Source organism: Artemia sp. Qi Xiang Cuo, chromosome 9, assembly GCF_049724085.1.
Source record: "Artemia sp. Qi Xiang Cuo chromosome 9, ASM4972408v1, whole genome shotgun sequence".
NCBI classification, from domain to species: domain Eukaryota; kingdom Metazoa; phylum Arthropoda; class Branchiopoda; order Anostraca; family Artemiidae; genus Artemia; species Artemia sp. Qi Xiang Cuo.
In genome coordinates this window covers 70,439,935-70,454,010 of record NC_142802.1, presented here as the reverse complement: position 1 = coordinate 70,454,010, position 14,076 = coordinate 70,439,935, and the positions used below count along the sequence as shown (strand labels likewise).

The window sequence follows — 14,076 nt, the reverse complement described above, 5'->3', positions numbered from 1 at the left end:
GTTTATCTGGGATTTTTGTTCAGGGTGGTTATTTTTGTGGGGTGTGGTTACAAAAAACTTTTAAAAACGGATCAAAATTTGTTTGTATGCATTTTCGTTACTTTTTTACGAGTCAGACAAAAATCTCGGGGAGTGGTTTCAACCCGGTAGCCCCCTCCCGTATACGGCCTTACCTCCCCTCAAGATTTAAGGCCTAACAGAATCAATATGTGTAATCGAGACTTAATTGGAGATGACGCAACTCTTTTCCACTTTTTTCAACTGTCACTCTTTTCAACTGTCAATTTTTTTATAGCAATTTTACAATGCTAAATTGGTGTCACTGTCAATCCTAATATTTTTTGAATTTACTTATAACATCAATTTTTGCTACAACTTTAGTAAAATAGATTCAACACAAAGTTAGAAGTATAGTTGTTTCTGGTTTAAGCTAACCGGTTACCTACGTTACAGTAACCGGTTACCGGTTAACACTCTTCCTCGTCAGGTATTTTACCTCCTTCAATACCAGAATATTTTACCTCCTCCTCACTGTTTTCTTTCCCTCCACCTCCTTTTTGTTAATCTATAAAAAAAGAGTAAAATTCGGTAAAACTAGTGAATGGCTAATAAATTATTTCGCAAAGCTAGCACAAATTTTAAGTATAATTAGTAAATTTCCTACAATTTGTTGCAGATTCAAAAAAAAGAGGAAAAAAATAGGTAATATTATTTAATTTAGAGCAAGATATTTACAAATGGTATAAACTAAAAGTAAAGTTTGTAAAAGCGGTGAACCACAAATTTGCAAAAAAGCTCTCTTTCTAATATTCAAGTTCTTCCAAAGAATAGTAGAATTTGTTAAAATTGGCAAATATATAACAAACTATTATGTAAAATCTAAAACAAATTTGAAATACAAATGGTGAAGTTACGACAAGTTTTTATTTGATAAAATTTGCGAAATTGTTAAATTTATAACAAATCATTTGGAAAATAGCACGAATTTCAAGTGAAAGTCCGTCAAATTAGTAAATTACAAATTTTGTGATAAAATAAGCAGGTTAATACATTATTAGTTGCTTGTCGATCGTGGACAATTAACTTTTCTTAATGAGTTCCATTAATTTGTTGTCTGTAAAGTTTTACTTGAAATTGGAAAATAATTTTTTTCAGTTTTTATCGAAATTCAAAACGATAGTTTAATAGCATCAATCCTGTTTATAGTTTTTAATCCTGGAAATAGTTTTCAATCCTGGAATTTTGTGAAGGAGTGTGGTTCTATTATGGACACAAAACACACGCACACATGTTCTTCAAAACATTCCGGACATGATCCTATGCAGGCTTTTTTTTTGAAAAGTATTATTGCAGTATTTTTTTTATTGAAAAGGGGACAAAAATGAAAACAAAAAATCATTTATTTGATAATGTGAATAAGAAGTGCCCAGAAATCCGGAGCATTTAGGATTTTAGGGGGAGTTCTGAGCCCCGAGATCCTATTCCCTGCGCAAGCCCGTCATCCAAAGAAAAAAACTGCTATAAAACCAAGGTGCTCATCGATAAAAACGTCTCTTTTTCGAGAAGGGGGATATTTTAGAAGAGCAAAGCTTTGACGAAAAAATTTATAAATTAGGCTAATGATATAACATAAGATGACGTCCCCCCTGTGAAAATGAAGCAGAGTCAGTTGTCACTCTTACCCTTTGAAACTGACGGATGAAAGTATACTGCAGTGTTTATAAAAATGAATGATTAAGATTGATGAGTTATTGATATGGTGAATAATTGATCTAACCCAACAAGTTGGTTTCACGAATGGTTAAATCAAGCAATTAAGTTGTAGATACTGATGCATCTCATGTTCAATCGTGTTTTGTGTCGGTCATTGAACCAAAGCTATCCTTTTAGTAGCAGAAGCTGTCCTTATTCACTCCTTACTCCTTATACTCCTTACTCCTTATACTCCTTACTCCTTATACTCCTTACACTCCTCTTGAAAACATGTCTTTGTTTTTTTTTGTTTTTTTTATTTGCATTCAACAAACATTAAAAGAAACAAAACTATGCATTGTTTGAGTTTGAAACAAAGCTAATTGTTGTCTACATTTTCCCATTCTTTTTGACATCTGATAATATTTTCCTTACTCTTATATTTGCTTACAAATAATATTTCAAATAGGGATAAATCCTTTTATTAGACAGTGAAAAACAATGATAAAAATTCTGGATATTTCGATCACATACACAGCGACCGTTATGAGCAGATAAACTAAAGTATCTGCTTATGACGGTCGCTGTGTTTGTGATCGAAATATCCAGAATTTTATCATTGTTTTTGACTGTCTATTAAAAGGATTTATCCCTATTTGAACCGTTATTTATAAGTCATGTAAAGGCAATGTGGTCTTCGTAAAACGCCTAAGTTATATTTGCTTTTTTTTTTGTATGTGTGTCTTTACCCTAAAGTGCGCATTCGGCCCCGTTGGGCTTGTGATAACCTTTTTTTCAGAAAAAAATCTTATTTTACCAGATATTTGGGTTATTATTAGTGATTCCTGTATGATAAAGAAATCATTAATCATAAGCACGTGCCTATCATTAGTGGCTAAGAGGATCCGAATGCGGGAAAGATTTTTTCACATAAAAATTACTAGGCCTACAGCATTTATTTTGCCTATTACCATTTATTTTGCCTACTTTGATTATTTTGCCTATTGTCTTGTCTACCTTTCAGACTAAGTTCTGCTCAGTTTATTTTCAGTTTGGTGACAACGTAGTTTTCATTTTAAAAATGGAAGTAACAATTCTATTTAGTTTTTCTTTTTTTTATTCTTCCTAAAAAAAATAAAGCAATATTTCAAAATTCTCAATTACTGGGCAATTCTGTATTGGGAATATCAAATACTGTATTTTGACTTTTCCATATTTATAGCTTACAATTGTTGTTCAAACTTGGATGACAGGGGTCGGAACAAAGGTTGGAACAAAGGTCGAGCTCGGCACTTTGTTCGTTGTTCTCCTCTAAAGGCGTAATTGACTCTGTTTTATTGGTCTAGGGAAGCAGAGACGCCGTCTCATGTCAATTCACTAGCCTGTTTTGTATTTTTTTTTTGTCAAATATCTGCTCCAAATCGCTTGGCATAATTAATTTCGGAGACCACACTGCCTTTCCATGACGATAAATAAAAGTTCAAATAGGGATAAAATCCTTTTAATAGACAGTGAAATAGAAATTCACAAAAATACCAGATATTTCGGTCACATATACAGTGACCGTCATCAGTAGTAAAACTGTTCTACTGTTTTACTACTGATGACGGTCACTGTATATGTGACCGAAATATCTGGTATTTTTGTGAATTTCTATTTCACTGTCTATTAAAAGGATTTTATCCCTATTTGAACTTTTATTTATCGGCTTGGCATAATTCGGTTGGATATTAATCACTACCTGTGACTCAAATAGCCTTAACTGTGGTTTTCTTGATATTTATTGATATAAAATTAAAAAAAAACAACAACATATGTATAATTTCAAGAAGAAATGTAGAATAATAGCTTTTTATTCTTGCTCGAGCAACTAGGACATCAATCAAAGAGGTTCAAGATTGCTATGTCTCGTGCTTCGTTTAAGGAGGATAGGCTGCATTAGGGCTGAATGAAAAGCAGGACAATCTCAAATTGGGCATGGAGAAGTAAGAAAGAAAGGTTTAAAGCAAAGGTGGAACTTCTTGGGAGGGAGTAAAAAGTAAGGCTCTGTACAAACTGGGATGTGAGAGGTGCGTGCAGAGTTTTCTTGTCCCTAGGAAACAACCCAGTGGTTGTCAGTAGTAGTATCAAAGTTAGTACTATGCATCAAACCATGGACTTACTTAGGGGGTGGTTTTGCCCCTCCCCCTCCCGAAAAAAATATGTGTACTTGCCTGTATTAAATCAAAATCTACTTGGTCGAGGTATTATAGAAAAAATAATAAATAATAGACATATTATGACCTTTTTTTCTACTAACCTTCCTTAAAAATAACAATTTCCTATTAATAGCTGCACTCCCAAACCATAAAAAATAAAAAAGAATAAAAAACAATAAACAATAATGGTAGAAAACAATAAAAAAAGGTGTTTTTGATACGAAAGTATTATTAGAATATAATGTATAAAGCTGTTATTTGCTGGGCACTCCTTATTCAGATTTTCAATTTTTTTATTATTAAGCACCTCCTCCAAAACAAAAACAATTCTGCGTACATGTCTGTATCAAATATATATCAACATCTAGTTTGTCGAGCAGTGGCGTAATTTCTTCAAAATTCCGGGGGGGGGGGCAAAGTTGGAGCCAATTTTCCAAAATCAAGTGAAAACGGTAGTAAAAACTAAAAAAAAGTCATTTGGTACCATAAAGGTACTATTTAGTACTATAAAATACTATAAAGGTACTTTATAGTATTATAAAGGTAAATGTGTACTAAAAAAACAATCTGTTGATGTTGATATTTGAATTATGTAGCTTTATCTTAGTTTCGACAAGATTTTGGAAGAAACTAAATTTCAGCTGGAGGGGGGGGGCAACCAAGGTCGGGGGGGGGTAAACGAGGTCTGGGAGGGGCAGTTGCCCCCTGCCCCATAACAAATTACGCCCCTGTTGTCGAGATGTCGTTCCATAGGTGTAATCCTCAACCCAACCCTGCTAGGAAACAACAATAGATAGATAGATGTATAAATATAATATTTCTGTATCAATTTATTTGATCTGTATCAATATAATATTTTTGATACAGAAGTATTACTAGAATATAATTAAAAAAAACAAACTATTATTTACTATTCATTGTTGAATTACAAGGAAAACATGGCCTATTGAAATTGAAGAGCAACTGAAAGATGATTATTCCATTTCCTCTTAAAGATGAAGAAAACTGGACGTAAACCAATTTCACATTCCGTTAAGGTTTGCTAGTAATTTCATTTTTTCTACCCGATTTTGAAAATTGATTGGCGCGCTGGACTTGCAATCCTCTGACCTTTGGGGCAGGGGCTCGAGTCATTTTCCCGGGGGTCAGAAGTATGACTGAAAGCTGAACCAGAGTTGACCCAGTTCCAGCACAGGAAGTATTTGACGATTTGCCCACAACCGTACATAGCCCTCCCGACCGAAGGCTGATAATTCGAATATCAGCGCTTGCGCTGCGCGGATAGTTGGTCTGCATGTAAAAAAAGCTTTAAGATTACAAAAACATCACTTTATAACGACCTCAATACTGGACTACTTAATTTGATATTTTCTTACAATAATTTGAAGTATTTATAATAAAAATATTGGCATTTATTGTTAAATAAATAGTTATAGCAATTAACTTATTACTATTATAATAATAGGCTAATAGTTTTATAAATTATATTATATTAATAAGCATATGTTTTTATATTCTATAAAAATTACATTATATATATATATATATATATATATATATATATATATATATATATATATATATATATATATATATATATATATATATATATATATATATATATATATTTGTTATTAATATTATTATTCTTATATTCTGAAAAATAATAACAAATGAAATAACAATTATTTTGTCATTTACTATGAAAATTAATTGATTACTATATATGCTTAATTCAATTGTCACTGAATAATTACTTTTTTTAATTATTTTTATTAACTCTTATTTTATGTAATTTTTTATTATTTACTCTCAATAATTGTTTTTTAATAATTGTAATTAATTGTCCTTCAGCTTGGATTCAGGAGCGTCGCAGGAGGCTTCGCTTAGAGACTTGATGGATTACATAACAGTGAGGATGCACAAATCTTCACAGCTGCTTAGTAATGCAGTTCCCAGTATGAGCAGTAAAAGCAATGATGCAATCTCAAAATTTGCTTCACATCTAGCTGGACTCTCTAGATCTTCATTTCTTCATGCAAAGCTTACTCTTGATCTGGTAGAAAAAGGACATCTCGTGATGAAATCGTCAAATTTCAAGGTGATTTTAGAAATATTTTGTGTTAAGATGCATGGTATTTTTTTTATTACTTCTTTTAAACAACTTTATTTAACTTAGTCCGCTGAGGAGGAGAAAGGTGTTATTAAGGGGGAGTCCTGGTCTCATAATGAAGCCTTAGAAGTGAAAATTGTTAGTATTAACTTGTTAAACGTGTCGAAAAGTACTTGCAGAGTTAAAAAGTATGTAAAAATTTTTTAGTGAGAAGAGGAAAAATTGGGTGCAAAAACAAAAAAAAAGAAGTAAAAAAGAATTAACGCTTCTGCCTTCAAATGCACTAAAAAGTAAAAAAAAGTTCCTCTCCAGTTGCTGAAAAAAAAATTAAAGACTAGAAATACAAGAGTCTATGGTCATAACATATTCTATAGAACTGTTCGTGGTAACGAAATGTAAGTAAAGAGTGACCTATGTAATAAGGAACAGAAACTCTAAAAGCAAAATTTTTACAATAATAAATATATTAAAAGAAATTGATTTTTACGGTGACTCGAAACATATAAATTAACTAAATTTGAAATTTCTAAGGCAGATTTAGAATCTTGAGAAAATTTTCGTGGTACAGAGAAAAAGGGGAAAGATTCTTAAATGGAGTGCGATCTTAATGAGAATGGACCGGTGTCTTTATCATATCCAAGAACTCAATTGCAGAGGTTTCATGTTCCATAATACAAAAAAATTGCATTTTTCTGGGAAATATGGTAACGGACACATGGTTATTGGTATTTTTCCCAGGGGTGATGATGTCGAATTGATGGTCACAGAATATCAGTAGAGAGCTCATTAGATGGGGAATTAAAAGCTGTATAGTTTTTTCTTCTGAAAAAAAGGAGATTGTGCTGCAGGTGTCCACCATTTTGTGCTGCTGATCAAATTTCCGGTTATAATAGGGTCAAAATGCTATCCATTCGAAACTCTGAGATTATCAATCGGTATAGATTGCCAATGGCAGATTGCCAAATATTGTCTTTGTCGGCCAACCGTCTAGGGCTAAACGAAAAGCAGGTTGTTCCCGGTTGGGGTGGGAAAGATTAGGAAACATTATTAGGAATCTTTCCTAAGGAAAGATTTAAGGGAAATGGGAACTTTCCGGGAGGGTGTAAAGAGGGAGGCTTTGAATGGAGCTGGATGAAGAAGGAGCGTTAGTAGCTGTGCTGTCCTCAGGTGGCTTGGTGCTGCAGTGAGTTGTTAGTAGTAGTAGTAGCACTCGGTATAGAATTGCTTACAATTGATGTATATAGCCTCGAATTTTTAGATTTTGTCTCAGAAACGTGCTGATTTCTGCTATTATGTCGTGCAAAGCTGAAATTTTGGTCCAAATAGGGCATTTAATCGGCTTCGAAATATCGAACACCTATATACGCATCTTCTCGGTTTTACAGAACATTTTACCGCATAATGCCGCATTCGTTCTTAAACATATACACAGTTCATACAAAATGAAGGTCTATTATATAGAACATATATACTAACGTTGACTTAGTATTGCAGTATTGTAAACCAGATATGGGGGGAGGGGCTGGGGAGCTCAGTAGATCATTTTGTGGGGAGAAAAGGCCCCAAATCCTAAAAAAAGACATTTCTAGGACCAAGCTTTCCAACTTTTTGTGAGCGGTCGTTTGGAAGAATATACATGGACTAAGCATAAAATATAAATGCTAATGGTAGAAAGCCCCCCTCCACCCACCCTATTAATGAGGAAATATTGTTAGTGTGAAGTAAAAGATTACATTTACGTGATGCTACTAGGCGACTAGGGAGACTCCGGCACCGATGTGGTGCCGTCTCGGGATTTCCCGAGAAACTCTCGGGAAATTCTCCCGAGGAACTCTCGGGAAACTCTATAAGTTTGTGTGGCCAGACTATGGTGAATTAGTTGGATGGTCTTGCTGCAAATTGTAGAAATTCAAAATCCAGCCTCATTAAGGATTCCTGCGATGGACATGAGACAGTAGCGACTTGTCGAAAAGAGCATTAAAAGGCCCATTCAGTTGTATGTTCATATTTTAGCTAGGAATTAATCTAGAAAAGGAAAATTTTCCAAAATTGCTTTGTTCATTTTCTTAACTTGTTGACCTTTCACAATTTTACATCTCTGCTTCATTAGAATAACGCTAATTGAAAATGCAGGTAAGAGATTTTGCCAGTGAAACTTTGAAATATTCTTGAATTTAAAGTTAAATCAAGTTACCTTAATGAAATAAAAGTTGTCTAAATGAAAAATAGTTTTGAATTTTTGAAATATTCTGAAGTTTGAAGTAAAACAATTTGTCTAAACGGTTTTGCTCATTTTCTTAAATTGTTTGCCTTTCACAATTTTATATCTTTGCTGAAAAATTTTTAGAATAAGGCTAATGGGAAACTCATGTATAAGATTTTGCCAGTGACGCTATATAAATATTTTCAAATTTACCTAAGTTAAATGAAATTATTTAAATAAAACGAAAGTTACCTAAATTAAAAAAACAATTTGGTTTTTTGAAATATATTAAGTTGTAAAATTTGCCAAAACTGTTTTGCTCGTTTTCTTATTTTATTGACCTTTAAAAATTTACGTCTTTTCTGCAAATGTTTAGAATAACCCTAAAACAAAATTCATATTTCAGATTTTGCCAGTGACACTAAATGAAATATTTTTGCTCCATTTAAACCTTCGTTTCTCTAGTCAGAGGGGGTTCGAAAGGGTTTCACCCATTCTCTGCACAGCATTGGCTGCACTGAATCCTCTGACAGGTTTGGAGCTGTATCATAGTGTCAATTCTATACAGGTTGGAAGTGACTTAATGAGCTGGGAAGACTTTTCCGAGAGAATGAAGGTAAATAATTTTTATTTGAATGTAAATATATAGAAATGATTATATGCAAATAAATGAAGAAGTAATTCATTGTGCTTTTCCACCTTATAAATTGTTATCGCCATGCTGCTTCTTTCCATCAGTTTTTTAATTATTTATTTGCTTGTTTAATTACAACGAATTTTGGCCCTTAAAAAGTGGCTTCTTAAAATGCTGAAAGTTTTAGCAAAAAACAAACAGGAACACGGATTGGGAGGTAAATTGTCCCACTTAGACCTCCCTTAGGTTCTGCAATTTTGTTTTATTATTTTCATTGAAAACATCAAAGAAAAAACAAAATGGTCGACCCAGCTCTAAATGGGTACCTGTAAAAATTTGGGCAGGTAAACAAGAAGGGCATGCGAAAGCACAGGATGGCTAGCCCATAACCCTCCATTGCACTTCCTGGCTGAAGGGCCATGAAACGAAGATCAGCACCGCCGGTAGAGACTGGAATGTCCAGTACCGTATTTTCTAGCTTTTTACCTTACCTCACTAATATAAATCAGGCATAAAAACACTACATATATTTAACGTTTGTTTTTTAGGCCACAATTGTTTAGTTTTTCTAGGGGCATTCTTTGCACCAATTCCAGAAGGAATCCCCCATGATGTAGATTTGATCAATTGTCTACATCAAAAACTTTTTTCATTATCCGTAACATACCCCTTTTGAGCATTGAAGCTAAAGGAAATTTTTTTATTCATTTTATACCCGTTCGTTTTGTCATTGCAATGGATAATTATCTATGGCAGTCTTCAAACTTCGGAGGGGAGATTAGCAGCCCACATGTCTCTGATCTGGACTTCGTGGATGACGTTGCTCATCTCGAAGATACGAAGGGCCAAAGACGAAGAAGGCGGATAGTAGGAGTTGCCGTGAATTTCAGTAGTACACAGAGCATGAGAACAGCAGCCACTGTTCTCACCCACACCTGACTCTCCGCTGATACTAAAATGCAAGGATAAAGCAGTTAAGCCGGTCATGGAACTTAAGTATCTCGGGAGTTGGACCGAATATGATTGGGAATTAGCCAACGAAATAAAGAAGAGAATTGAGCAAGTGACACTGGCTTTTAAAAAATTAAGACCTGTCTGAGGCAGTAGTAAATACTCTATGCGCGTGAAGCTCCGCCTCCTAACTAGCAACGTTTTTCTTTTACCCTGTTTAGATTTCTTTAGTTTTTGTTTCATTTTACAATTGAAATCATTACGAGTGCATGAATGGAATAATAATGTGCTTGTGCCAAAAAGGAATGCAAATGAGATAAAATTTGCCATAAAATAATTCTGACAAAAGAAACGTAATTAACAAAATGCATAAAATTCAACGCCTAATAGTAATGGACTATAACTGTTTTGTAATAATAATAATAATAAAAAAAATGTAAGTTTCTTTTCAAATAAGGAAGCCAACAATTCTAATAAAATGAGTAAAAAAATAAATACATATAGCAATCAATGCCGTATCCAAACAAGGATTTTTTTTCCGTGGAGTGTTTTAAACAAGGATGTTTTTCGGGGGGGGGGTTACAACAAAACTAAAAAAACATCAAAATATGTTTTCCGTTTTTGTTACGTTTTTACGAGTCAGAAAAGCATTTCAGGGGAGAGGGGGTTCAAACCCCCCAACCCCCCTCCCTGGGCCCGGCCTTGATAGCAATGGATCAATCACTTGGATGTAGCAGCATGAAATGGCGTGCTAGTATGCGTATTTGGATCAGTTGAAGGGAGATAGGGGGGTTTCAATCTTCCCCTGGTTTTCTAGAAGTGTCCGTTGAAAAGTCTTTAAAAAGGTTTCGGAAGTTGGATTATTTGTCCCTAATTCTCGCCCTAGGCTTGCTCGTTTGCCATCATACCCTTAGGGCAGATCCCATCCCCTCATGTTTTAACATTTGGTATGTTGAAAATGCAGAATAGCTTTATGTTTTTGACGAAACAAAAAGTCTCAAGACGCAAAAGTCTGAAAAAAATCTCAAAAACCCCTGGTAAAAATCTATCCTGAAAATAAACTTGAGATTAGTCCAAATAATAAAATAAGCATTAGTAGTTCGCTATTATTCAATAAATTAAGATTACAAAATTCAACATAAATAATATGAATCGAGCTCAGGAACCAAATACAATGTATAAATAAGTTAATAACTAATATGCAAATGAATAATTAATTGAATACTAAGTTTATTAATTAATAATGGCAATAATTTACTTCTCATCCGGTGGCGTCGATTCCCGGAATTTTAGGGGGACAAGATGTATTTCTCAAAACGTAGGGGAGACAAAGTTGTCATTAAAAAAAAATAATGAAATACCCCGAAAAAGGTGTTTTTCAATTAAAATACCTCCCATAAAAGGAATTTTGTAAATCTAAGGGGGGCGAAAGTATCTAGGGTGTTACCCCCCCCCCCTGACGCCAATTTTCTCTCCCACTCTTCAGGTTCGAAACTAGAATAAAAAACAAAAATACAGCCAAAAGTCCTAGCCGAGTGGATTGGTGTGCTGGATTTACGATCCTTTGTCCGAGAGGACGAGGGTTCGAATCCTAGTGTACCCAATTATTTAGTTTGGGAAGGGGGGTCAGTGGCATGACTCTGTAAGCTCTGCCAGAGTCGACTCAGCTTTAAATGGGTACCTGGAGAAATCTGGGGAAGGTAAACAGAAAGGGTATATGAAAGCACAGGATGGTTGGCCCCCAATCCCCCATTGTACTTCCCGGCTGAAGTGCCAAGAAACGGAGATCAGCACCGCTGGTAAGGACTGTAAAGTCCAATGCCGTATTCTTTACTTTTACCTTATACAGCAAAAAAAAAAAATTGCCCTAAAGCCGAAAAATAGTTAACGTGCTGCAGCGACTACCCAGATAAGCGGGTGACAAAACCAGTAATAGGATGGGGTTGAATTTTGGTTTTGGGTTTGGGTTGGGGTGTAATAGCTTAGCATCAGGAGCGATAAAACTTCAACTTTATCATCGTCACTGGACAAAGGGAATTTGTGGTAAGTAGAGGTGTTTTAAGTGATTGAAAAGTTTTGGTCCGACCGTGGAAGGGGTGCCTTATGAAAGAAGGGGACCCTGAAAAATGATTGTGCGGGTGTTTGATAATGGTAATTTCGCTGGTAAATGCCTCAGAAGTAGAGATTTTCAAATCTGTTCATTGTGTGTGGTACGTAAAGCGTAAAAGTTGTACGTGGTAAAGTGGCACGTAAAAGTTTAAGTGATCCGTAAAAATAGTTTTGAAATTTAAAGATGTTGGCACCAGTGAGAGGAGAGCAGGCGGGAAAAAAAATAATAAAACTTTTCCATAGAAATACATAATGTTCATTATGAAATACATGATGAACTGACTAGATAATAGTATTTTTTCAATGAAAAAATAAAGGGATTCATTTAAGAATTTAACAAAGTTTAATTTTGGTAACCAGTACAATTTTTGTCTTTTTAAAATACCATTGTTTCTGTTTTCTCTCAATTTGGATTTATTTTAATATGTTATTTGTATTCGTCCGATATACTATTTTATGATATGTTCGATTTATTTTGACGGAAACATACATTGCTCAATTATTGACCTATACTTCACAACGAAAAAGATTAATATTTTCGGGTTTGTTGTTTTAAATTTATGATCCTCAATAAATCTCTATAAAGTTTATAAAAAGCTAATTCAACTTGATTGGATTGTAATTTAGAGTGTTTTTATAGAGAGTTATAATTTAAATTTCCTTTTGAGCGGCATTAGAAAAAACGTCACGTAGAATATAACTTATGGAAAGATTAAAGCAAAAAGCTTCCAACTTTTCGAGTTGCGTGTGTTCTATGTTTAGCTTTATCTTATTTTGATTACAATGTTTCTGCTTTTTTTCAACTATTTTTAGTAGAATTTAGATTAATTCTTGTGTTTCAAATCGTTACTGGAATTTTTAAGCTCTATAAAATTGTTTATAAGGGGATTTTATAGTTAAAATTAGACAAAGGTAAAAAAAACGGAAGTTTCGAAAATAATATGAAAGGACCTTGACACACCCTTCCAAAATAAATAGCTTTCAAATAACTATTTTAATTTATTATACATATTGAAACTAAAATACGTTAAAAAAGGTTAATTTTTTTAATAAGACTGTGAAAAATGAAAAAAATCTTTTTAATGCGTAAATAATAATAAAAATTTGAGTTTTACGACTTCACACCCGGCAGTCTTTATCCACCCAAAAAAAACCTAAACAAAAAACATAAAACGAAAAGCAAAAACATAACAAGAAAAACAATGAACGCTATACAAAAGAAAGAAAACGAATTGTGTCTCATACTGACGAGCCCGTCCCCCCCCTTTCCAATGTGCCAAGATTTTTATGATGTTTCATATATTTTTTTGGCATTTTAGATTGTAATCTACCAATGTTTTTGCCTTTTTTTCGAAATTGTGTTCCCCCCAAAAAATCAAAGCCTTACATAGAAATGATCAAAAGTTGCTTATAAAGTTTGGCTCTTCTTAAGTAGGACATGAGTGTTCACTATATTAAACAGGGGTGCCAATTGGGGTGGGGGAATCACCCCATTATATCAAAGATGTACTTAGCTTTCTTGTACCGCATCAACAACCACAGCTGGACCGGGCATGGGTCATAGAACTAGGGGCGTCGCCTATGGAGGAGGGATCGAGGGGGAAATTTTTCATTGAGTTAATAGGCTGAATTAAACTTATGAAGTAAAATCAGTGAAAGAAGATCTGTCTCAGTCACAAAAAAAAAAAAAAAAAAAAAAAAAAAAAAAAAAAAACCAGCCAGTTGGTAAAAATCTATTGTCCATAAATTCGTAAAATTCTATTTTGTCTGACAACATGGATGCACCAAGTATCCTTTTTTGTACGTAGGACAGCCGATTTCGCAAGAAGTATTTGGTGTAGTCAAAATAACAGACAGGATCTGACGCGTGATGCTTTTCTCGTGTCGATTGCTAGCTACTACTATCTCTATTCACTTAAATTTAAAAAAAAATCCGTAGGAAGGGGCTATGAAAATGGAAAATACATATTACCCCTTCCCCCTGTATATGACCATTTGAGTGTGTCTTTTTTCAAACCTTTCTAGGAGTAACAGAATTCAGAAAGATTTGCGGAAATATTGTCTTCGTTTATCTACTGAAGGGCCGTGAATTTTCATCAGAGTTATTTTAAAAGATGACATATAGTGAAATGCAACACCTAGCAGTAAATATAGGAACAAATATCGTATGGATTAC

At 33.9% G+C, this 14,076-nt stretch overlaps 1 protein-coding gene across 1 annotated transcript in view; it reads left to right on the top strand.

The window, feature by feature from the left end:
• Positions 1-14,076, top strand: part of LOC148948988 (protein TANC2-like) — a 205,007-nt gene that overhangs the window by 157,289 nt on the left and 33,642 nt on the right. Inside the window, exons 13-14 of the mRNA XM_089095078.1 lie at positions 5,745-5,991; positions 8,613-8,822. Of these exons, the coding sequence (XP_088951204.1) occupies positions 5,745-5,991; positions 8,613-8,822 (457 nt within the window). The remainder of the gene's footprint in view (positions 1-5,744; positions 5,992-8,612; positions 8,823-14,076) is intronic.